Genomic DNA, 25713 nt, shown 5'->3' on the forward strand with positions numbered 1-25713 from the left:
TGTGGGAACTCGGGGAACCCCGTAGTCCAGAATCCGGGGCGGAGGACTCTGGCTTCCCTAGGAGGACGTGAGAACTCCCGGTAGCCACAGGTGCCACGTTCAGTGTCCTGGGAAAGTCACAGTCACAGCGCAGTGGCGGGAACCGCAGCCCGGCGGCCCTGGAACCTCCCAGGTCAGAGGAGCTGCGGGGCTGGGACGCGGGAGGGAAGGACCAGGGGTGTGCTCGCGGAGGCTGCTCCTAAGAACGCTGCTCTCACAATTCTTTCAGGGATATTGTACCATTGTCGGGAAGTTTCAGGTCCTATATACTGAAGCTTATATAGTGATTTTCCTTTTCATTTATTTTATGGTTGCCAGAGTATTTTCATAAAATAACCTGGTAGATAAAGCGTTCACATTGTATGCTGTCAGCAAACACAGTGCTATTTGCTATTATTGCAGCGGTTACAAAGCTTCTGGAATTTAATTTCATCCGTGCTTTCTAACTCGCCTCTTCTACCACGTTCCTATTCAAGAGAGTAGCCTGTGCCCCTGGGACTAGGCACCCAAAGAGCTTTGTAGATAGTAGCCACATGAGGAACCAGCGCAGATTTGATTGAATCAGAAAATAGACCGTGACAGGACAAGACAGTGCACAGGTTCCTCCATCTTGTATTCTTGCTGAGGCCCTTTCCAGGGTTAACTAGAGTCTGATTGCCTTGACGGAGAATCCCATGGAAAACTACCCAACTCTACTCTAGAAAACAAAGGTCAGGATGTCCTAGCTAATCTGTCTTACTTCGCCTTTGTTAAAACTGCTTTTTTGTGGAGAACCTCCCCCAGCTAACCTTTTATCTTAACTGCCTGTGTGTGCGGGGAACCCCTCCTCTGGCAGGCTAACATCCTCTCTTAGCTTCTGTTAAAAACTGCTTGCTTCTGTTAAAATCTTCCCCTGCAACTGCCAAGCAAGACTCTTGGACCGAGGTCTCTGCCCTTAAATATTCCATGTTCTGGATACTTGGAGCTTTGCCTAGGACCCTGAACACTTGAGTGTAGTCTCTGCTGGCTGGAATAAAGACTTTGAGTTGGCTATAAACTGTTTGAGTGCTAATCTCTCTTAGGCTACTCATAACAATACTTTATCAAGTGCCACAGTTATGGTTGTGAACTTTTACTAAGCAAACTTTTATTCCCTATTAATTTTCCATTCGAGATGTATGTGTTCTATGATGTAAATGCAGCGTTCAGAAATATGTCTTTACCTACTAAGTTCTTAATGTTACCTCTTAGGTCCAGACAAGTGCAGTATGCATGCTGTGAGAGGATATCAGTTCACACTATTTTTATAGTTGGAAAACTCACTATAAATGAAAACAAAATTAAAAAGCACTGTTTGAATAATTACAATCATTCACCTAGATCAGAAAAAAATGTCTCCTTGGCTCAAGAAAAGCATTCTGCCCATATGCATGTGGCCAAACTTTTTTTTTAAATTTTAATTTCACGGTTTGTTGACATTCAGTGCAGTGACTGGGGACTTCTTGTAGGAGGTGTGGGAATGCCTAGATACTGCTCACAGGGCTTTGTGCACAGATCTCCTGTTGGAGAAGTGCAGCAGTCTGGATTCTGAGGGTGAGAATGGTTTTCTTGCAGTCTCTTTAGCTTCTCTTCATGGTTCCTGAAAAAAACTACTCTGCATGTGTGTGAGCTGTTGTGTGAATGAGTCTCACATCTCACAGAGTAAAGTGAAATCCTCAGAGAAAGACCAACATTTTTCCTGATATATTCTTTCTACTTCATGTTTATCTAATTGGCAGGTGTTACACATCTTTCATTTTTTGTCCCATGAAAAGTTCCAGGTGCTTTCTGAAGAATGTCTTTCCCATCTGCAGGTCTCACATTGCTCAGTCAGATCCTGCTCACCTCTGAATCAGAACAAGAGCCCTGGATGGTGAAGGGAGAGGAGACAGTAGCAAAGGACCCAGGTATGTTAGAGGGACTGAGGAAGGGGTGGGGAGGTGTCGGGTGTTCAGTGTTGTTCAGGTCAGTGGAGGAAAGGTCACTCCAAGGTGAGTTTTAGGCCCTTTTTGATTGTTACACAAAAGTTGTTCTTTGGAAAAAACAAGTTCCTCATACCATAGCCCTGATCAAATCTGTATGTGTTCTGAAGGAAAACATCACACCCCTGTCCTTAGTGTTATTGTTTGCAGTACCCAATAATTCAAGAGATCCAGGTGTGCCAGGATAGTCTTGTGACCAAAGTCATGCAAAGGCTGTAAAGCTGCTTCGGAAAAACAACTCTATAGATCACAGAAAACAGTCACTGTTTTCCATGGTGATTTCGTCAAAGTCAAAGTACATCTAGAAAACAACTGTTCATTCTACTGTTTGCCCTAGATACAGTGACTGCTAGATTCCCACAACAGAGATGGGCTCCAGTGACAGTAGAAACAGGACATGAAATTTGTTTTGCCACACTCTGTTTCATTAGAAATGATTCTAGAGAATTCTACTCAAAACAATCTCAGGATTGTCCTATTGTAGGCATATAGAAGACTCTCTATGTAAGAATTAATACTCAGAGGCAAATACAATTTTATCTGACTTTGCATGTGAAAAATACTATCTCTTATGCACATTACTGGTTGGGTCTTCATACCAACATTAAATGGTTTTCATTAATTTTAATATAGTGTTTCATTGGAACAATTCCTTCAGGTTCTATATCTTTCAAGGTTAATTTCTCCACTTCTAAAATAGTGCCAACAGGATTTTGAAAGGATTTGGTTAATGTATTTTTATTATATTTTAAAAAAATTCTTTCCTTTTACATACTAACCCATTTCCACTCTCCCTTTCTCTCCCTCTCTCCCAACTCTCTCTCTCCTCCTCATCCCCTCCTCATAGGGGTTAAGGCCTCCCTTGAGTAGTCAACACAGACTGGCAAATCAAGTTAGGGCCAGACCTAGCTGCTCCTCCCTTGCATTAAGGCTGAGTAAGTCACCGCACCATAAGAAATGGGCTCTAAAAAGCTAAGTCCTGATCCCATTGCCAGGGGACTCACAAACATATCAAGCCACATCAAGCCACGATGGTTAATATCTCTCTTAATATCTTACTATCAGTGTAGTAAACTCTGTCTGCATTGTCTCCCCATTGATTTACCCTGTCGTCTGCCTTCATGTCAACACTCAATGGTTTACATTGCTACAATTTTAACGTGTTTTGAAATCACCTCTGGGTTGGATCCTGTCTCATGATTTTTGAACTCTTTGTGGTTTCTCAAAATTTTATAAATTTTAGGGAGATTTTTCTCTATTTATATAAAAACAGTGCCTGTCCAATCTTGGTAGAAATTATGTAGAAACTTGTCAGAAAGCAAACCTCTTTTCGTATTCCTTCACATGTTTGAATGATAGCATGCCAGTAGTGATTCAGTGTTCGATTATGTCTGAAATAACTGCTGCCCATTGAAAACAAGTTTCTTTGACCCAGGCTGAAAGCAGCACCAGGCTATGGCTTTGTAAAGGCAGTTTAAGTATTTGTACATGTGGCAAAATGTGAGTACTGGTTTTCCTCCTAAGGCCTATGACATTTCCCATAGTTGGCTTTTAGCCAAGTTCCCGTCGATGTATTTCCTTCTACGGAGCTGACCTCAGTTTGAACCAGAAACCTTGTCTTACCCACAAAATAGTCTTGCCGCTATGACAACAATAGTCATGCCTTGCCTGGCAGATTGGAATTATATCATACAGGCTTCAAATCTGGGCATGTACGTTAAGAACCCTGCCCCCTGCCCAGGCCTGCACAGCAGTTTTTGACACTAAGAATGCTACCACCAGGGAGTCCAAGATATTTTTAGATACTGTGAGTGGTCTGCTGACTTCTCAGCAATTTATTGTTGGTATGTACAGAAACCAAGAGATGTTGTATGTGGATTATCCAGTTTAGTAAGAGGGCTATCAGATCTGAGCTTTCTCATGAGTATTTTATAGCCTTTGGATTGCAGAGTTCTGTGTTCTCTGTAGCAGGTCCATTTCATTTGCTTCTTGACTTTCTCATATTTTCTCCTTTAAATTTTTCTTTGTCCTTCTTAAACTGTGTACCCAGTGATGCATTGTACTGAGTTAGTATGAAGGGAGATGACACTTTGTCCTGATTACAGAGGAATGATTCCGGTTGTCCTCCTTTGGCAGTGTTAGGTTTAGGTTTGTCTCATTGTCTTTATTATGCTGAGGCATCTTCCTCCTGTTCTCACACTCTTCAGAGCTCTTTTACTGAGCAAATGTGATATTTTGCCATAGGCCTTTCATGGATCTATTTACAAGGTCATGTTTGTTCTCTCCCTGAATCTACATATGTGGTGTCTTACGTCGATTAGTTTGTAGATGTTGAAAGTATTGTGTCCTTCACATTAAATCAGCTTGCATTCTGTTTCCATGTAATTTAGAGATAATCTCTGTGTCTGTGTCAATCCTGATTTTTCTTTGCATATATTTGTTCGGGCTCACCTGCTTTGGGTATCAAGTTAAAGCCAGCTTTTTATGATGACTTCTAGAGTTCCTTTTCTTTGTGTTTTGTGCAATATTCTCCTTTTGACATGGATATGAATGAGGTTTGACTGAAGGAAAAGAGAGTTCTGTGTTAAATCTGTCCTGTTCTCAGACACTGTTAGAGGAAACTCTTCCTGCTTCTGTCTCAGCACTCATATAATGCTGCCTGCTCTAGTTTTTTGTTTTTGTTTTTGTTTTTTTTGTTTGTTTGTTTTTTTAATATGGAACGCTTCACGAATCTGCGTGTCATCCTTGCACAGGGGCCATGCTAATCTTCTCTGTATTGTTCCAATTTCAGTCTCTGTGCTGCAGAAGTGAGCACACCTGCTCTAGTTTTAAGACAGAAAGTTGATTGACTTGTTCACTTGTTTCTAGGAACTCATCCTTTTCTCCTTCAATTCTGATTTATTAGCTTACGACTTTCCACAGCACTCCATAGGTAACACCGACGTCACCGGCGTACACTGCAGTGTCCTCTTTTCAGCTCTAGCCCTAGTACTTGAGGATTCGCTCTTTTAGTTTGGATAGGGAGAGAAACGCTTGTCAGTCCTTTTGTCTCTTCACAGAAACACGACTATTCCTTTGACTCATGGCCTTGTCTTTGAGTCCGTATTTCATTAATTTCTATATAAGCTTTCTAATATCTTTCATCTAGTATTTCAGGTTGACTTGTTCTTATAAGCCCTCAGTCACATACTTATAGACAAATGTCTTTCATAACCAGCCCCTCTTGCTGCCAATACTTCTGAAGTGTCTTTGTCATCCATTTCTGTGTGACTGTCTTTTACGCGCTTGTACTCACCCTGACAATATAAGAAAGTGTCCTCAGTGCTCCATGAGCTCTGTCTCATTGTTCCTTAATTTAAGTCTCCATGGTAGCTAATCACCAAACAGTAAACAAGGGGCTAGAGAGGTGGTTCAGCAGTTAAGAACATTGCTGCCCTGAATGTTTCCAGGTTCAGTTCCCTTTTCCTGCATGGAGACTTAACACACTCCTGTACCTCAGGTTCCAGAGGATCTGTTGCCCTCTTCTGGCCACTGCAGGCACTGCATATTACAAGGTACAGAGACCTACCTATGTGCAGGCAAAGACACTTATACACATAAAATTAAAATAATAAAATAAACCTTAAAGAAAAAGGAACAGTGAATCATCTGGAGGTATTGCATAAGGATTCAGGATAACAGTACAAGAGATGACTTGGAGGTATCACCACTAGTGTGAGAGTAAGTGTGGAACTTGCATATGTGATGTGGTAGCTGACACCTCATGTCAGCGTTGAAAGAGTTAGGACTGATCCTTATGGGTGATAAATAAAGTTGTTTGTGTTCATGGAGCCCAGAGCTGGAGAACATTCTGTGCCCACTGTAATGCGGCAACAGAAGAGTTATCCTATTGATGATGTAGTTAGGAACACAGCAGTTAACTTTTGAGAGGATCCTCTCTAATTGTGGAAGAATTTGTAATACAGGATAATGCTGTCAACCAGCATCCCGTCTACAGAGAAGTCTACTATGGAAGGAAAGTGAACTGCATCAAAACCAAAGTCTTCTTATTCTGTAGTGTAATGACAGGCCCCAGACCTCAAACCTGCACTAATCAGTCATGTATGATGTGGAAAGGACATGTTCCCACTCTAAATAGTTCACAATTGCCAAACAGAACTTGAGATTAAGAGCTGCATGTTAATTATGTCCTAAATCACATACAACAAACTCTGTCATGCTGTCCATATGTGAAATGTGCTGAAACCAAACACACTGAGTGACATTCTCACTGCCACACTCCAGTGCTGGGGTTTGTATTTGGTCTGCTGAGGTCCTGAAGGTTGTGCATGGTGCTCTCTGAGGAGAGTTGGCTGCATGTGGTGCTCTTCATTGGGGCTTTTGTTCTTGCTACATTTCACTTTTGTCTCTACATTGCTGTTGAAGTCCATGTTGCTGATGTGACTTCCATGAACCTTCTCCTAGAAGTACCTTCTGTTGAGAGAGGGCACCTCACTTTTTATTGCTGCTCACCAAGTCCTCCCTCTGTTGTTAGTTCAAAGGTAACAAATTCTCCATGTGTCCTCTGGTTTCTGCTGGGTAGGAGTAGTGGAGTTGTTGAGTGATGTCTCTTTCCTTCCTCAGCGATGAGGATTTCCTTCCCTCCTGTTTCCTCCTATTGTAGATTTCAGAACTACAGTCTGTTGTCTTTGCATTGCTTAAACTCTCCTTTTATACTGAGAATTTCCGGATCTCATTTCCTTGTTATTCTTCTTCCTTAGCTCACTGAGTATCTTTTAAATACCTCAAGGAATTCAAATTTAAATTTAAATCTGTAGTTGGTTTCTAGAGATTTATTTGTATTCTTTTACTTATTTTGATCTTTGAATTCTCTTGACTATTGTTTGCATTTGATCATTTATGAAAGTGGAACATATAATGAAAAACTGTAGAACAGTTCCTCTGGAATTGTGGGAAAGAAACATAGAATGCATTTGCCCCGTGACTGGATGTGGTCAGTTGAGAATTTGTTAATGAAAAGTGGCATTGGCTGTCCCGTGCTTACCTTAAAGTAAGAAATCATGGAAATGTCCATTAATTATTAAGAGAATTATAGGAGATTATATATATATATATATATATATATATATATATATATATATATATAGTATACTTACACACACATATACATATATCCATTTACACATACATTCATATATTATAGTGCCACTATCTGTATCTATATATCTATGTCTATATCTGTATAGAGGCACCGTAATTGTGTAAACTAAAAAAACATTACTCAGAAATGCAGAATTAAGGCTAACTTTGTGACACAGGATTAACATAAGATATAATATATGGTTACATAAGCCAAGAGAATAGATACATGTCTCACATTTCTGCTTTCTTTTGGAAGTATAAAGTTGATTTCCACAGAGGAAAATGGTGGCAGCCAGTGACTGAAGGATCTCAGAGTTGTCACAGTACATAGTGATTGTTAACTTGAGTGTATTAAGAACTGCCTGAGCACCAGAGAGATGGCTCAGAGGTTGTGTGTGGGAGTCCCTGCATGCATCACAGCTGTCAGGGAAATACATCACAAGAGGCAAGAAGGAAAATTCGATTCAACCCAAAGTAGTTGATACTGGCTCAAACTTCTAAGGAGTATGACATCTTGCAGTTTATTATGAATATATTTAAATACAGTACAGTTTAGGAAAACCTTTCCTGGTGTAATATAGTCTGTGGTGCAGAAGGAAGCATAATTACATCAAAACCAACTCAAAGTACATGCCATTTTTTTTTTTTTAAGGAAGATGCATTCTAGAGATGTTCTACATATATTAGTTTAAGGGTCTAGGGAGGAACCTAGCATGCTGTTGGTCATCAAGATCATTCAGATAGCATAGAGGCCTATAGCATAGGCTGTAAAATATGTGTGACATCTCCTGTGAGGATAGCTTCTATTGACTGAGAAACAAAGCTAAAGAGAAAGGTCTAGGGAGGGGCACTCTGGAATGAATATTCTGTGGTATTTGGGTGAGGGCTGTGTCCATAGATAACAAAGGTCACCAGGTCATTAAGAACATGTACAACCAACCTTCTTAGTGGAAAACAAGTATTCATTTCCTTCTTTGAGGAGACAACCTTGTGTGATTAGTATTCTTGGTTTCCCTAGTGATCTCAACATCTTATCTCTTCTAATTTGTTTTAAGAAAAGATACTGTTATGCCCGTGCATGGGCCCCCCAACAAGACCACCAAGGAGCCAACTTCTGATGCAAAAACAGAAGGTTTTGTTTATTCCAGCCTAGGCAGGGACCTTCCCCAACATCATGTTACAGCAGGTGAAAAGAGGGTTGGCCCTGAGCACTCTCTTTAAGGGGTTTAGATAGGAAAGGTTTCCTCGAAGAGGGAAACATATCTCAGGATTGGATGAGGAGATCTAGGAGTGAGGTAGTTTTTTGAAGTTACTGGCTGAACGATAAGCACAAGGTTCCTAATGGCTAATGGGATTCAGGGTATCTAGAGAGACATAAGCTTTTACTCCCTCTGTCCTGCTTTTGCTGAACCCAAGATATATACATTCAGATTTATTGTTCCAGTCTTCTTCTCCCATGAGTTCAACTTCTGGTCAGTTGAGTCCATTACTCCCCATATCTTGTTTTGCCAAGTACAGGATATATAGATTTATTGTTCCAGTCTTATCTTCCCATGAGTTCAACTTCTGGTCAGTTCTAAAACTGTTGGTCATTCCTTTAGAGGAGGAGGGGGAGGGAGCATCTCTCAAGAGGGCTACTGATTTTTCACTTTCAATACTGAATAGATGCCAAGGTTGAACACAATGCCTCTCTGGCTAGTGCAATTAAATACCAGCAAGCATAAGAGAATTAAAAGAATAGCTAACAGAGGAAAGGGAAAAGCCATTGTAACCAGAATGGCCATTCAAAGGTCACTTGAGAGATTTTGTCTGTCTCTTTATGTAAATCATTAAAATGACCATCAATAGTGTGATAAAAATCTCACATAGTAAAGGAAAACATGCTGGGGAATTGTTGGCAACAAATAATCTGAAGTAGCTCTTATTTGTAAAACTGTGATCCTTAGTGCACCAATCTGTAGACTAATTTCTGCTAAAATTTTTGCCACAATACTAGCAGTTTTCCTAATCAAACAGGCCACTTTTGAGACTTCTCTTTGTATTCCAGTAACAATTCTTGGGTTAGGCAATAAAAAAACCGCTAATTGCTGTAACCATTACAGGATCCAATGGATGTAAGAAACCATTACAATTTTCAGGGAGAGCTTTCTTGATTCTACTGATTGATTGCAAAGATTTACTGAGCAGAATGGATAAAACAGTATCATACTGTTTTCTGTCACAGGTGTGTCTTTCATCATCCCTGACCAAAACAAAAACAAAAACAAACAAACAAACAAAAACCAACCAAACAAACAAACAACAAAACCAAAACAAAACCAAAAAACATTTGTGTCCTTTTGTTTCTCCAAAGTCTCAGCTTGATGAGTTAAAGTACTGATGTCTCAGCTTACTTTCCCTCTTGGGATGTCTCCTCTTGATGGATTTGTCATCTGCCTTCAGATGTCTCATTCATCTAGTGGCCTCTGGATATCCTGGTCAGATGTACTAGGTCAGGAGCCACCAGGGACTTTGTTTTCTGAAAGACATAAGTTAACCTCACTTCAGTGTTAGAACAATTGGTCCTTTCTATTGATTAGTTTGTAGATCTTTTCATTTAACATATTATTGTAGTCCGTGTTCTGTTGCTGTGAAGAGACCATGACCATGGCAACTCTTATAAAGGAAAACGTCCATTAGCATCATGGTAGGAAGAATGGTAGCACACAGGCAGACATCTGGATGAGCATGCAGCAGGAAGAGAGAGTGCCACTGGGCCTGGCCTGAGTTTCTGAAACCTCAAAGCACACCCCCAGTGACACACTTCCTCCAACAAGGCCACACCTACTCCACCAAAGCTATTCCTTTCAAATGATGTCACTCCCTATAAGCCTACGGGGACCATTTTCATTCAAACAACCACAGATGTACATTCGTCTATGTCTCCTTTAGGGAAAAATGTTTTGGGGCAGCATAAAAAGCCTTATCCTTTAAAGTGAATTTTTAATTTAAAGTTAGCATAGCTAAATAGTATGTAAGGATTTAGATGAGTGTAAACAATACCATCTTTTTATTTTGTAAATTTTTCCAGTTAAATATTTGATGTTGTCATTCCACAATAGCTTGACCCTGTGGATAGTAATGGATTTAGTAACATGATTAATATTAAAATTCCTCAAATCACTTTTGCTAGCATAGGCAGGGTCAATATTAGTATTTAATTGTGATGAGAGTCCTAAAAAGGAAATGTATAAAAGACTCTTTTACAAAGTCAGATTCCAGATGTATCGCAATGGTATGTTCCTGGAGTCACTAGGGCCACATCCCAGGCCTGGGGATGTGTCTGTAACTGACTAGTTATGGAGAGACATTATGCACTCTGAGCAAAGATCTCTACATATATGATAGCAGAGAAGGTCCCAGACACAAACAGCTGTAGTTCCAGATGTCAAGCTGATGTCCATGCATTACTAATCATGCATTAGAATGCTCTATAATTGTGTCTTTATACCATGGAAAATAGTGCTGTTAATAGAGGATAGGCTCTCATGAGCCTTTGTTACCTCCCTTGCCAGAGTCTGATCATTTGTCAGACCAAGGGCATGCATGAAACTAAAAATAAACAAAACATACTACAGTAATAGTGGTCATTAACTGTCTTAATTAGGGTATGTATTGCCATGAAAATACACCATGACCACAGCAACTCTTATAAATGAAAACTTGTAATTGTTCAGATGTAAAGTCCATTATCATGGTGGAGAGTATGGCAGCATGCAGGCAGACATGGTGCTGGAAAAATAGCTGAGAGTCAGGCAGCATGGTAACAGGAAGTCTACTTTCACATTGGGTGGTATCCTGATCATAGGAAACCTCAACACAGAGACACACTTCCTCCAACAAGGCTATACCCACTCCAGCAAAGCTATACATCTTATTAATGCCATTCCTTATGAAATTCTGGGGGCCAATTACATTCATACCACCGCATTAACCTAGTGGCACACACCTTTAATCCCATCATGTAGGTGGCAAAGGAAGGTAGATCTCTGTGAGTTCAAGGCCAGCCTGGTCTAAAAAGCAAGTTCCAGAACAGCCAGGGCTACACAGATAAACTCTTTCTCAAAAAACAAAACAAAATTAGACCTAAGGCTTCATCATTAATTTAAGATTCGTTATCTTTAAATTTTAGGGCAAGTTAATTTTGAACTTAAGAAGACTCCTACTAGGTAAATGGGTATTCAGAAGTACCTGAGAAATGTTCACAGAAAAAAAATTGAGGAGAAAACAGTTGGGTTTTCCCATTAAAGTATGAAAGTACATATTTAGCTGATACTGTAAATGAAGCAAAGAATGTACAATTTCAAAGAATAACAGTTTCTTTCAAGAAGAACTTTCTGGAAAGCTCCAGTTTTTACTACATTTTGTAGACAGTCTGATATAGCAGATTCTCAGGCTGTCAAAAAAAATTAGGTAAAACCTTCAAAATAATCTAATTTTTAAAATTGCATTTCTGGTTTAACCACTTCTGTCTTTGAAGCAATTTGAGAAACATGCAATTTGTGTTTGTGTTTCTTGGCTACCACATTACCCAGAAGAAACATTTTTTACCTGTCTTATTTAAAGTAATCAATTAATTTATTATTATTTTATGTGCATTGATGTTTTGTCTGCATGTATGTCTGTGATAGTGCCAGATCACCTGGAACTGGAGTTACAGATAGCTGTGAGCTGCCTGGGAATTGAACCCAGGTCCATCGGAAGAGCAGCCAGTGCTATTAACCCCTGAGCCATCTCTCCAGCCTTTAAAAAACTTTCTTGATTTTAATTTATTTCTGTTTTTATTTCTAAGTCTATCCCAAGCATGTCTACATTGTTATTTTTGAATATTTGTTATGTGGCACAAAAATAAAAATTTTAAAAAGTGAAGTTTTAGTAATAATAAATACAAAGGAATTTGGGTGGTATTTGGGCTCTCAGCGCCTTCAATGAGAAAAATCTCCATTTTTGATGAAAAGGATGAATTATTTTTTATTTTGCTAATCTTCTGAGCATTGCATTGATGCATAATTTGACCAGGCAACAGCAGAGAAGCTATTTGTAGTCTCCATAAAGACAACTCATTGGTTGCAACAACCCTTTGGAGTAGCTTTTTACCAACAGTGGCCACAGTTGTTCCTTGTTTTCCCATAGGCAGGATTTTCCTGCTTTGTTCTCTGGAGACAGGTGCTGGCACTTCAGTGTCACTGTCATGCTTTAATAGGACTGGATGTATTATTTTATTCCTTACTTACCTTGTATTTATTGTTTCCCATTTATTGAATTATTTTCTCATGCAATATATATTTATTACAGTTTCCCCTCCCTCTATTTTTCCCAGTCCCTCACCACCTCCCCTCCTCTCCAGATCCACTCTTGTTCTGTCTCTCATTAGAAAAGAGCAGGCTTCTAGGAGATAACAACCAAACATGACAAAATAAAATATAGAAACATAAAACAAAAACAGTCACATCGATGCTGGAGAAAGAAACCCAACAGAAGGAAAAGAGCCCCAAGAGCAGACACAAGAATCAGAGACCCACTTGTTCACACCCTCAGGAGTCTATAAAAGTACTAAGCTGAAAGCTATAATATATACACAGAAGAGCTGGTGCAGAACCCTGTAGGCCCTGTGTTTGCTTCTTCAGTCTCTGTGAGTTCATATGGGCCTTGCTCATTTGATTCAGAGGGCCTTGTTCTCCCAGTGTCCTCTGTCCCCTCTGGTTCTTACACTCTTCTGCATGGTTCCCTTAGCTCTGAGGATGGGGACGTCTCATTTAGGACTGTGTGTTACAAAGTGTGTGTGTGTGTGTGTGTGTGTGTGTGTGTGTGTGTGTGTGTGTGTGTGTGATGTCTGGCTGTGGCTCTTTTTTTTATTTGTTCCGATCTGCTGCAGGAAGCCTCTCTGATGATGGTTGAATAAGGCACTGATCTATGAATATAGCAGGGTATCTCAAGAGTCATTTATTGTTTTTGGGGGGGTTGTTTGTTTGTTTTTGTTTTTATTTTAACCAACAGTGTTTGATTTTTTTCACCCTTGTTCTCTGGGCTATTTTCTCTGGATCTTAGTCACCTCTACAATGTTGGGTAAGGGTTCCATCTCATGGAGTGGGCCTTAAGTCAAATCAGACAGTGTTGACTACTCCCACTAGTTCTGTGCCATCATTTCCCTAGTATATCTTGCAGGCAGGACAGATTGTAGGTCAAAGATTTCGTGGTTGAGTTGGTGTTTGTTTCTCTTTTGGTAGCCTGCCTAGTACCTTCTTGCACCAAAGATAACTAGGATGAAGGAGTGAAGGCTCCAGATGGGCTCCACTCCAATTCTCTGTGTTCAAAATGAGTTGCGTGTGTGTTGTCCTCAGCAGTGTGGCCCACTGTCAGTTTGCCGAGCACAACTCATTGTCATAGCAAAAGCCTCAGTTTGGGGATTTTCCATGGGCCCCCCATGGCCAACAACTCAATTGGATGCAACCCAGTCCCTCTACCGGAAGAATCATTTGGTGAAAAGAGATGGCCATTTGGGGTTTAATGTAAAATGTGTTTCTGGTATTGGGAGCTGATGCCGAGGAGTGTGGCTATGCTATGGTCCTGAGGGGGTTCACAAGAGAGAGAACAGTGTTCAGTACTGATATACTTGTTTCATCTGCTGGTAATGAAGGGAGACAGTGAAGATGGGTCACTACAGACGTCCTGCTATAGCACTGGGGATGAGACTCCTGGGTTGGATCTAGGGGAATGGAAGGAGAGGGGAAGATCTATAGGCGGTCCACCTACTTTCTTGGCAGGTGTGGTCGGTAGTTTAGCAGGGAGTGTCTGGTTGGAGGCTGGGTTATAGCAACAAGTGTGGAAAGGAAGTTCGGAGCCGAAAGTCTGTGGGATCCATGGGTGATGTGGGCAGAGGGGGAAGGGAGAAGCTACAGCAGGTGTTCTGTTGAGGAGCTAGGGGTGAGAGAGACAGGAGTATCGGATCTGAGGAACAGAGGGGGAAGATAGGATCTGTAGGCAATCTATCTGGATTTCTGGTTAGCAGGGGGTGCCTGCTGGTTTTGGAGTCTGCGATAAAGCAACAAATGTGGGGAGTAAGGTTAAAAGGGGAAGATCTGTGGGCTCCACAGGAGATGGGAGCAGGGTAGGTTACCACAGGTGTTCTTTACCTGTTATTTTGAAGGCAAAGAACATTAGCTGAAGTAGTGCACTAACCTCTTTTTTCCATTTTTGTCTCCAAGCTACTCAGCTCCCATCGGTTCCAACCTTCTGCTTACTTTCCTTCCTTAAGAACCTCCTTCCAAATGTTTCCTTCAGTTCTACCCTTTCTGCAGTCACAGTCCTTCTGCAGAATTCCTTTTCTCTCAATTTAGGTTGGTTTCCACTCCAGGTGCTTCTCTGTCCTTCATGTTCTAATGTATATATGAGGTCAGTGAATGTTAGCCTCAGTCTTCCTTCAGGATAGCCATTTTGGGTGAGGATGTGCAAACTGGGTTTTATAGCTACCCAACATGACTGGATGACTCTGATTCTTCCTTAGTCCCCCCCCCCCCCAAGAAACTGTCATTCAAACTTAAATAAACCACAGAATCAGTTAAAATATTTAATTGTTGGGAAACATCTAATAAAATTTGATTGAATGTAGCAAGTTCAGACCAATCTCTATAAGACTTGTTTTTTTGTTTTTTTTTTTTTAATGTAATGTTAGGCAATACTCATAGGATATCTTCAAAAATATTAGTAGGGGATCTTTTGGTTAATGATTGTCTATTGAACCCAAGTAACATACTAATGCAACCCACCAGTTATCGGTGTAGAACAAATAAATAATCAACCTAAATTTTATTTAGTAGCACACTGATTTCTGTGGATTCATTATTAAGTCTATAAGTTCTTGTAAATAAGGAGTTATAGATTATTGCATAAAATTATGACATAACTGAATTTCTGTAATACCATTACCTTGTTGATGTATAATTCCAGCAGGAGATGAAGACAAAGGAAGGATAAGTAGTTGATAAGGAAGTAAGGGATTAATTCGGAGTTACTGCTTCAGCTTTCAGCTTTAATAAGCTAATCATCCTCTCTGCTTCAGGTGTTACACTCCTTCTAGAATTGTCCCAGGAGTCTCCAGCAGGTAACTTCAAGAGCAGAGCTAAGTCCTCAGTAGTGATAGGCAGATAAGAGGGTACTCAAATGGGCTAGAGAAATGACTCAGCAGTTAAGAGCACTGGTTGCTCTTCCAGAGGTCCTGAGTTCAATTCCCAGCAACCACATGGTGGCTCTCAACCATCCATAATAAGATATGATGCCCTCTTCTGGCCTAAAGGCAGAACACTATATACCTAAAAAATAATAAACCTTAAAAAAATATATATACTCAATTGACATGACACCAAATTTAAAATTTTTCTCTTTTAGTTTATTGACCTTGAAAGTCAAGCACTCATTTAAGTGTTTATTAGATGAATAAGAGAAGAGAATGTCATCTATATAATAAATCACCAATACCTCAGGAAATTTAATTAGCATTGGCTTAAGTGGTCTATGTCCTAGTTACAATTGTTCCTTCCTATACTAGAGATTGGGCCTGTTTTAATTTCTCCCCATGAAGAGACCATTGATCAATCTAAATTGAGTTATTTCTGATGGGAGGGAAAAACAAATGACAAAAAACAAAATTAAATTCTGGAGCAGCCAAGCTAGCTTATGCTGCAGCAGTAGAGCCCCGCTCACTGTTCCTTGGAATTGATGTATTGCCTGAGATGCCTTTCTTTGCTCTAAGCTAGGCTGGACTGCAGCCCTGGAAAAGGTGGTGGAGCTGGAGGGCTTTGAGTTCCACTCAGCGTAGCTGGTCTGGATACAATCCATTTGGCCAGCCCTACCAAGATGTGTCAGGCAGAAACATTATTTATTTATTTATTCATACATTCATTTTCAATAATTGGTAGGGATTTTATCTCCCCCTTTCAGGGGCTCTCTTTACATTAGTTACTGTGCATACATAGTTGCAGAGCCCTAGCTCTGAATATTTTGCTTTACTGTATCTTAACAAACATTTCAGTAATTGTACAAAGTGCATTCTTGAAAAAAACAGTGAGAAGAACCCATGTTAATTCCACTCTCTCACTTATGGTTGCCAGCCATTGGGCAAGAGGCTGAGTTTCTTGAACCCCTAATTTATATTCAAAGAAAACTTTTATCTTCTCTAAGACTTGCACTCCTCTCTTTGATATTTGTGATTTTCCTGTGACCATGTGACTGTATCCATATCTACTTTTGTGGAAAATCTCAGTATTTTGCTGCTGGGACTTGCATCAATTCTGCTGATGTCTGTTAGTAATATAATCATTTATACCAGTCATTTGTCAGTCAGAGTATGTGTCAGTCCATTTCCTTGTGTACTTTTATTTTTCATTTTTTTTTTTCCTGAGTGCCTTAAAAAAGTAAAGTCATCATAATTTTGGTTTATTCCTAGATATTTTTGCAGCAACCTGAATGGATCAAATTTCTATTTACTTCTCAAATTGTCATAGATTTGTAGGAAACTAGTCATGTTGTGTGTTAATTTTGTACTTTTCAGTAATAACTAAAACACTTGTCAAGTCTTAGAGTTTCCCATGGCATCTGTGAAGAGTTTTATGTGTGACTTTATCATCATTAAAGAGGAGTTTGGTGCCTTTCTTTCCTACCTGTATCTCCTTTTTATCTTTTGTTTTATTCAGATTTCCCCAGCTCACTCTTATGCCTCTGGATTAAATTGGACTGGAGAACACATCATCTTCCTCTCCTTCCTTTCCTGCAAACGCTGTCCATTGTACCTCAGCACTGTATGATTCACCTCTGTGTGGCTCATGCGCCCTTTACTGTGTTCAGCTGTGTTTCCTTTCTTCCTAGTTCCTTTAGGAGTTCATCACAGAATCTTGTTGAATTTTGTCTTAGATATTTCCATTACCTTTGAGATTTTCATCTCACAGGACTTTTATTCCTGATAATGACGTTTTTAAAAAAAGTATTCTGCCGGGTGGTGGTGGCGCACGCCTTTAATCCCAGCACTCAGGAGGCAGAGGCAGGCAGATCTCTGTGAGTTCGAGGCCAGCCTGGGCTACAGAGTGAGTTCCAGGACAGGCTCCAAAGCTACACAGAAAAACCCTGTCTCAAAAAACAACAACAAAAAAATTCTGTTTGGTAAAATTACTGATAGTATTTTCCTTTCCTCCAGTTAAAAATAGTGGTTTGTTGTTTTTGTGAGTTGGGCATGGTATCTCACCCCAGCTCTCCTCTGTTCTTCATTCTTTATGTAAAATGTCTTTATTCCCTGTATTATCATGGATAATTTCTCTGATTGTTTTTCCTTTTTTTTTTTTTTTTTTTTTTTTTAAACTGGAGCTGAGGACCGAACTTAGGGCCTTGAGCTTGCTAGGCAAGTGCTCTACCACTGAGCTAAATCCCAACCCTCTGATTTTTATATGTATAGTTTACATTCAATTATGATCTTTAATATTGCTTGAGTGCATGACCTTTGTTATTTCCTAACTTCCTTCAAATGCACTTCCTTCTTCAAGAATTTTAAGAGCTTACATTTCTGGGTGCAATGATAATGTTCATAGTTTAGTTTTTGTTTTTGTTTTTGTTTTCATCACTATAAATATGTCTTCCCATGCTCTCCTCTCTATAGAAATGTTGACAATACCTCTGTCATCATTTTCATTTGGGGATTTTGTTATATGGTTTAGCATTGTCTGTAACAGGGTTGTATTAATTTTAGCTTTTTATTTTTGACACCTTGATGTGAAATGTCAAGAAGAGTTCCAGTCTTTGTTCCTAAGACAGAAACTCAGAGAAGAGCAACAGGGAAAATGGATGCTTCTCCAATAAATGTTCCCCAGGTCAGTGTCATGTCCACATTTCTTTGGAAATTTTTTTTAATCAAAACCATGCAAGCTTTATAATTCCCTGCTTCTGGTAAAGCTCTCTAAAGTGTTTATTTCCTATCATTTTTTTCTTTTTTTTTCCCCCTCTGATAATTAACATTAAACCTTTAAATATTTTCACCTACAAAGCTCAGCCTTGTTCTATTTTATCAGCCTGTAATTATTATTGTGAGGACATATATCTTCCATGCATTTAAGACCTGCAATTCTGAAAGATTCCATTGTGAATGATGATCAAATATATTGATGCCCAGTTCCTACAGAGGATGGACTTCGGGCTTTTAGTGAGGAAGGAAGGTTTCATGTGCCACATAGGTTTCATTTCAGGGATGATAAGGTTTCCAGAACCATATTATGAAAGTGGTCATGGAAACACATGGACTTTTGTTTACATCACTGGGCTATTTATGAAAAAGTAGAAATAGAAGAGACTCAGAGTCTTGAATCCTAGTAGTAAATATTTCAGCACCCTATAGAGTGCAGATGATGGAAGGAATATGCAGCTAGCTCTTCCCATAAAACTGATGTTTCTGAGAGGAGCTGCAGATTGCAGTACAGTGGATTATTTCTTTGCTGTCTGATATCACACAGTGATGATGGATGTGTTGACACCTGAAATCTATCTGTCTCAGGATTCTCATATCATTCTCCTGATAACAAAATAATGCTCAGTGTGAAGTTCTTGATAGAGAGATCAGTATTTTCTCTTTGTCTTTTGTTTTAGTTTTCAGGCAAGGTGTAAGCAGTCCTGTCCTGACCTCCATATTGCATTATGTGGAATATATTAGTAAGAATTTTCTAGAGTTACTGACTCAATTCTGTGAATAAGCCATTGATTTTCAACCATAAATGAATGTTCTTCTTAATTACTTTGCTCTCTTCATTGGGCAGAGGAAGGCTCCCCCAACCCTGTATGTTTCCTTGCCCTGAAGCTATGTATTACATAGGTATACATTCTGTAGAGAGATTGCAGTGGACAAGTTTCTATTTCTTACATTTAAAAAGTCTTTATTAAGTATGTAAGTTATAAAACATGTTTGTTTGCATGTTTTTAAGTGCACTTCATGCCTCCATTGATGCCTATAGAGCCCTGAGGTTGACACCAAACCCTTGGTATGGGAGTAAAGTACTGTAGTAACCTGCCGTGTGTGTGTAGAGATAATTAAACTGTATTTTTCTGCAGGAAAAGCAAGTGCCCTTTACCTCTTAGCCACCTTTCCACCCCTCAGGTTTACATTTCTGGTGCATATTTATGATGGAGCCAGTGTGTAAATTTATATCTTCTATTATTTTGCAAATTTGAAGAAAGAATCATAAATGATACTTATCTATGAGATTTAAAATCATCTTAGAATATTGAGTTCAAATACAAAAGAAGAGATTCGAGTTGAAGCCTAATGTTGGTGGCACATGTCTTTAATACCAGCACTTGGGAGGCAAAGGCAGACAGATCTGTGAGTTTGAGGCCAGCCTCATCTACAGGGCAAGTTCCAAGACAGCTAGGCATAGAAAGAGAAGCCCTGTCTCCAAAAAAACAAAAACAAAACCAAAAAACATACAAACAAAAAAAGGGTTGAAATTACAAGATTCAAAATTTCAATTGAGACAATCTCATGAGCAGTAATATATTCAAAATTAATGGAGAGTTAGAGTCATTCTCACATAACTTAATATCATCATGTTGATCACAGAAAATCTTTCTACTTCATCTGAATGTATTGTCACACAGGACATGTATTTACACATGTATTTACACATCTTTTGCTAACTATTCTGTAGTGAACTACCTTATGGAATTTCTGAAATTTTTATTCATCTGTATTGATTTTGTTGACTTTTAGAAAAATGTAGATTATATTAATGCTGCCTAATCCTGATTTTTCTGTTTACTTGATGGTTGTGAAAATAATCTCATTATAATAACTTCACAAATCATTTGGGTCTATGTGTTGTTTGGAATATTGGATATATGCACTGATGTTACCCTCACTGCTTTAATTAATTTATATTCTTTTAATTCATCCATATTTTACCTCTTTGTTCCACAAAGAGTGCGGCCTTGTGTCTAGGCCTCAAGATCTCAATGAACACATTAGAATAGAATCAAGCAAGGCCCAGCTTCAGACGGGATTGATACAGTGCCCATATTTGAGCAAGATAAACAGTTGTAGAATTTGGAAGTTTTGCTCATAACTTTTCCATCTATGATGAAGCAATATGATCCTATTTGATATCAACACAGCCTTCATAAAGGTACATCCTGTACCTAGACCTCAAATGTATATCTTACAGTCCCTCAGAGTTTGTTGATTGTGTGTCCATTATGCCATCCTGTTTTTATAGAGATAATGAAAGAGATACTGTGATAAAGGGAGACATCACAGGGATAGCGAGAAACTGGGTGCTAGGGAAGTTCTCAGGAATCCACAAGGATGACCCCAGCTTAGACTACTAGCAACAGTGGTGAGGGTGCCTAAACTGTCTTACCCCAGTAATCAGATTGGTAAATAGCCTAACTGTCATCATAGAGCCTTCATCCAGTAACTGATGGACTCAGATGCAGAGATCTACAGCCAAACACCAGGCCGAGCTCTGGGAGTGCAGTCGAAGATAGAGAAGAGGGATTCTGTGAACAAAGGACATCAAGATCATGATGGGGAAACCTACAGAGACAATCAAACAAGCTAGTGGGAACTCATAAACTTTAGACCAACAGCTGTGGAGCCTCCACGGGGCTGGACTAGGACCTCTGCATATGGCAGACACTTGTGTAACTTGATCTCCTTAAGGGCACCCCTGGCAGTAGGGTCAGGATCTGTCCCTGGTGCTTGAGCTGGCTTTTACCTATGGTGGGACACCTTGCACAGTCCTGATGCAGGGGGAGGGGCTTGGACCTGCCTAAACTGAATGTACCAGGCTCTGCTGACTCTCCATGGGAGGCCTTACCTTGTCAGAAGAGAGATTGGTCGGGGGAGGCTAGGGTCCAGGAGGAGGAAAGAGAGGGGGATATGTGGTTGGTATGTCAAATGAATAAAACATGTCTTAATAAAAGAAAGAAAATGCAATATAGATTATGAATATTCTAGAATGTATCTTTTATTAAAATTAACTTTTACTTTGTGTGTGGATATATTTGCCTGAATATTTACATAAGTAATATGTGTACTTCCTGTAGAGTTCAGAAGACAGCATTAGATCTGATGGAACTGGAGTTATAATTTATCATGTAGTGCTGTGTGGGTTCTGGGAACCAAACTTGGGTCCTCCAGAAGAGCCACCAGTGTTCTTAACTTCTGAACCATCTCTGCAACATGGTTAGAAAACTTTTGTCTTTGAATAATGTCACACCTCAACTGTATCATGAAAATGTCTTTAATTCTTTAGGTCTCTTTTATTTAGGAAAGCATTTTTGTCCAGCAGCACATGGTAATTGAGGAATTTTTCATTATAGGGTCTGTTGACATTCAGGAATGTGGCTGTGGTCTTCTCCCAGGAGGAGTGGGAATGTCTAGATTCTTCTCAAAGGGCTCTATACATGGACGTAATGTGGGAGAATTACAGCAATCTAGTTTTTGTAGGTAAGAATGTTTTTCTTATAGAATTCCTGACTCTCCATTTGTATTTACCTTCTTTGTGGTATGTAAACTCTCTGATCTGTCTAGAGACTTTCAGAAATAAGGGAAATTCTGATAATCATAACCATAACTTTACATTTTCAGTGCTCTCTTCACGAACAACCAGTGCTACATACATACTGTATGATCTCTCCAGCCCTCTTAACTAATTTTTAATCCTAACTTTGGAGATCAAAGAAATTGATATTCAAAGCAAGGAAATGCATTGTAGTGCACCTAGTTGTTGGATAATTTGATTTTTACTCTTGGATTAAGCTAGTCACCTCTTTTAGATTTCAAAACATGAAGAGATTTTAAAATAGAGAAAGAGCTGTTGGTGGTGTGCATATTGTTGTTGATTTTTTTATTTTTTATTTTTTGAGATGTGGTCTTTAGTCCTGGCACAGCCTGTTTTTAATCCTAACTCTAGGGAGGCTGAAGCAAGTGGATCTGGTGAGTTCCACGTCAGCCTGTGTTACACAGTGCGTTCCTAGGCAGTGAAGGCGACTTGGTGTGATTCTCTCAAAAATACAAACAAGGAAAAAGAGAAGCGTTCTCTATATGATTGCTAAGAGAGCTCTTTTCTCAAAGTACATTATTGCTCCATTCCTCATTCATTCAGCCTTCTGCAAAATATGAAGATTAGGTAAGTATGAGAAGGCTGTTATCGGTCCTTGTGCTTTGATGGAGGTCAGAGTGGCAGTTCTTCCAAGCATCCATGTAATGATAGTGAAATACAAAAGGCCTCTGCTGAGTGTTCTGTTCCTAAGAATTGCTAATTTATTTTTCTTAGAGAACTTAAGGATGCATCAGTTATTGGATCTGTTTAGTCAAGCATCAATCCTTATTATTCCTAATTGTGCTAATTTTCCAGAGAACCACTGCATATGTGGTAAATATGAGAAGGTCTTGGATCAAGACTCAAAGCATATTGTCCACCAGCATGTGTATGTCCAAGAGAAGTCTCACAAATGGTCTGACAAAATGATTCATGAATCCCCCCAGTGTATTCCTTATAACACAAGTGATACTACAGAAAACTGCAAGAATTTTGGAAGTGGTAACCACAGGTATAACTCTATTGAGTCATCAAACCTAAAGAGACATAAAAGTGGGAACACTGTAGAAGAACAATACACGTATAAAGATTACGGGGAGTGTTTAAATTTGTGTTCTACCATTAGCCAGTATCAAAGAATCCACACTGGAAAGAAAGAACACAAAAATACAGAATATGATGAAATTCTGGACTTTCAACATGAACTCACATTGAAACAAATCCATAATGGAAAGAGACCATACCAATGCAGGAAATGTGGAAAGTGCTTCAGGACCTATTCAATCCTCAGTGGACATCAGAGAAATCATTCTGGAGAGAAACTCCATAAATTTATAGAGTGTAATAAGTCCTTTCTGCATTTGTCACACCAGAAAGTACATCACAACATCCATTATGGAAAGAAAACCTATAAATGTACAGAATGTGGCAAGTGCTTTTATCATTCATCAGGTTTTAAAAGACGCTACGGAATCCAAACTGGAAAGGAGACTTACAAATGTAAAAATTGTAGAAAATCCTTTATCTGTTGCTCAGGTCTTAGAAAACATGAGAAAATTCATGGAAGAGGGAGGCCTTATAAATGTAAACAATGTAGTAAGGCATTTTATAAATTGTCCCACCTTGAATACCATTACAGAACCCACAGTGGAGAGAAACTTTACAAATGTAATGAATGTGGCAAATTCCTTTCTACATCCTCGGGTCTTAGAAAACACCAGAGAATTCATACAGGAGAGAAAATTTACAAATGTAGTGAATGTGGGAAATCCTTTACCTTTCGAACATCTCTTAGACTACATCAAAGGATTCATACTGGAGAAAAACCTTACAAGTGCAATGAATGTGACAAATCCTTTATCCAGAAAGTCAACCTTAGAACACATCAGGCAGTTCATACAGGGGACAAACCTTACAAATGTAGTGAATGTGAGAAATCTTTTACTGTTGGCTCAGGTCTTAGAAGACATCAGACAATTCATACCGGAGAGAAACCTTACAAATGTAGTGAATGTGGGAAATCCTTTACCATTGTCTCAGATCTTAGAAATCATCAGAAAATTCATACTGGAGAGAAACCTCACAAATGCAGTGAATGTGACAAATGCTTTATCTGGAAAGCTGATCTTAGAACTCATCAGAAAACCCATACAGGAGAGAAACCTTACAAATGTACTGAATGTGGGAAATCCTTTTCCACTTGCTCAGGTCTTAGAAGACATCAGAAAATTCATACTGGAGAGAAACCTTACAAATGCAGTGAATGTGAGAAATATTTTGTCCAGAAAGCCAATCTTAGAAGACATCAGAGAATTCATACAGGGGAGAAACCTTACAAATGTAGTGAATGTGGGAAATCCTTTAACACTGGGTCATATCTTAGAACACATCAGAAAATTCATACTGGAGAGAAACCTTACAAATGTAGTGAATGTGACAAATACTTTATCCAGAAAGCCAAGCTTAGAATACATCAGAAAATTCATACAGGAGAGAAACCTTATAACTGTAGTGAATGTGACAAATGCTTTATCCAGAAAGGCAATCTTATAATTCATCAGAGAATTCATACAGGAGAGAAACCTTACAAATGTAGTGGATGTGAGAAATCCTTCTCCATTGGCTCAGTTCTTAGAAAACATGAGAAAATTCATACTGGAAGAAACCTTACCAATGCATTGAATGTGACTAATTCTTTATCCAGGAAGCCAGGTTTAGAACTCATCAAACAATTCTTACAGGAGAGAACCTTATAAATTCAGTATATATAGCAAAGTCTTTGTTCACCTCTCAGGTCTAAGAAAACATCAGAAAATGAAAACTGGAGACAAAGTTTCCATATTAAATAATGTATAAAGCCTTTGCTTTACCCAGGCTCTGTCCTTATGAACCACTGCAAGCTCCACTGTAGAAAATCATGAACATGAGAAACTTGTGAAAGCCTTTAAGTAATTCTCTAATCTTTAAAAAAAAAAAAATTAACACTTTATAATAAGGAAAAATTCTGGAACTGTGACATTGTAGGAAAATTTTTGTTAAAACATTTTACTTTTTCAACCTCAAATACTTCATAATGAAGACAAAATGAAGAAGTCTAAAGAATGTGCTGTTGTGTAGCAGTTTTCTGGAGACTAAAGCATTCCATCCTGTGGGGTAGCTGATTAGGGCAAGAAATAAACCATTTTAAAAAAGCTTCAAGAAGTTCCTGAAACTACCAGGATTCACTATGCTCAATCCTATGGAAGAAACTTATACTAGTTTTGCAGCAAGAGGCTTTGATGAATTAAGCCAGTAAGATACAGTGCTCTTTAACATGTAGGTATACCTGCAGGTGTGTACTATGCTGTGGATATCCAGTGTTCAAAAGCTGTATTTCACGCTGACTTGGACTTTCATGATGGCAACTGTCTTTACATAACTTTTGCTTTTGCAAACAACTCCAGTCCCATGTATATGAAAGTAACCCCAATAAAGCCCATTGGTTCAACGACATGGATTTCAGTGGCAAGCATACTTGGTTCTGTTTTCAGTTCCCATTTTGACTAGGTGGGTGCATATGAATGTTGTGTCTCCCCAGCAAAAATCTCTCATACCACGTGTTGAACTCATTAATTGTTCCTCCAGACTTGTACAGAAAATCAATGTTAGAGAAAAAGCATTTTAGTCAACTAAAGTAGGGAGGACTGTTTTGCTCACTGCTCCAGGCTTACTACTATAGTAGTACATTGTCCCATTGAAAGGGCTCAACACAGACAAAATATAGAGGCTTGGAGAGCCTAAGAAAGAAGGTCACTCTCTTCCTTGAATGCAAGGAAGAGAATGAGAGGTCTGCAGTGGGACAAATGAAAATACAGGTACAAACCTGTGTTATTGACAGACATCATCCAAACTGAACTGTGTCCATGCATGAATCTGAAGTCATG

General features: G+C 39.1%; 1 protein-coding gene and 1 non-coding gene across 3 annotated transcripts; one reads left to right on the forward strand and one right to left on the reverse strand.

The window, feature by feature from the left end:
* Positions 1-25280, forward strand: LOC118576427 (zinc finger protein 345-like). 2 transcript variants are annotated; one of them, XM_036176687.1, is made up of 5 exons: positions 1-172; positions 1872-1964; positions 17989-18073; positions 21570-21696; positions 22607-25280. In XM_036176687.1, the coding sequence occupies exons 3-5, from the start codon at positions 18044-18046 to the stop codon at positions 24544-24546; spliced, it is 2097 nt and encodes a 698-aa protein (XP_036032580.1). In that variant the 5' UTR covers positions 1-172; positions 1872-1964; positions 17989-18043; the 3' UTR covers positions 24547-25280. The 2 variants fall into 2 exon arrangements, with proteins under 2 accessions (XP_036032580.1, XP_036032581.1); XM_036176688.1 differs by having other exon boundaries at positions 17992-18073.
* LOC118576429 lies at positions 4748-4854 on the reverse strand. The gene has a single exon (XR_004943942.1). It is a non-coding gene; the product is annotated as a U6 spliceosomal RNA (small nuclear RNA).
* Positions 25281-25713: the final 433 nt, after the last annotated feature.

The sequence above is a fragment of the Onychomys torridus genome, unplaced genomic scaffold (genome assembly GCF_903995425.1).
Source record: "Onychomys torridus unplaced genomic scaffold, mOncTor1.1, whole genome shotgun sequence".
Lineage (NCBI taxonomy): Eukaryota > Metazoa > Chordata > Mammalia > Rodentia > Cricetidae > Onychomys > Onychomys torridus.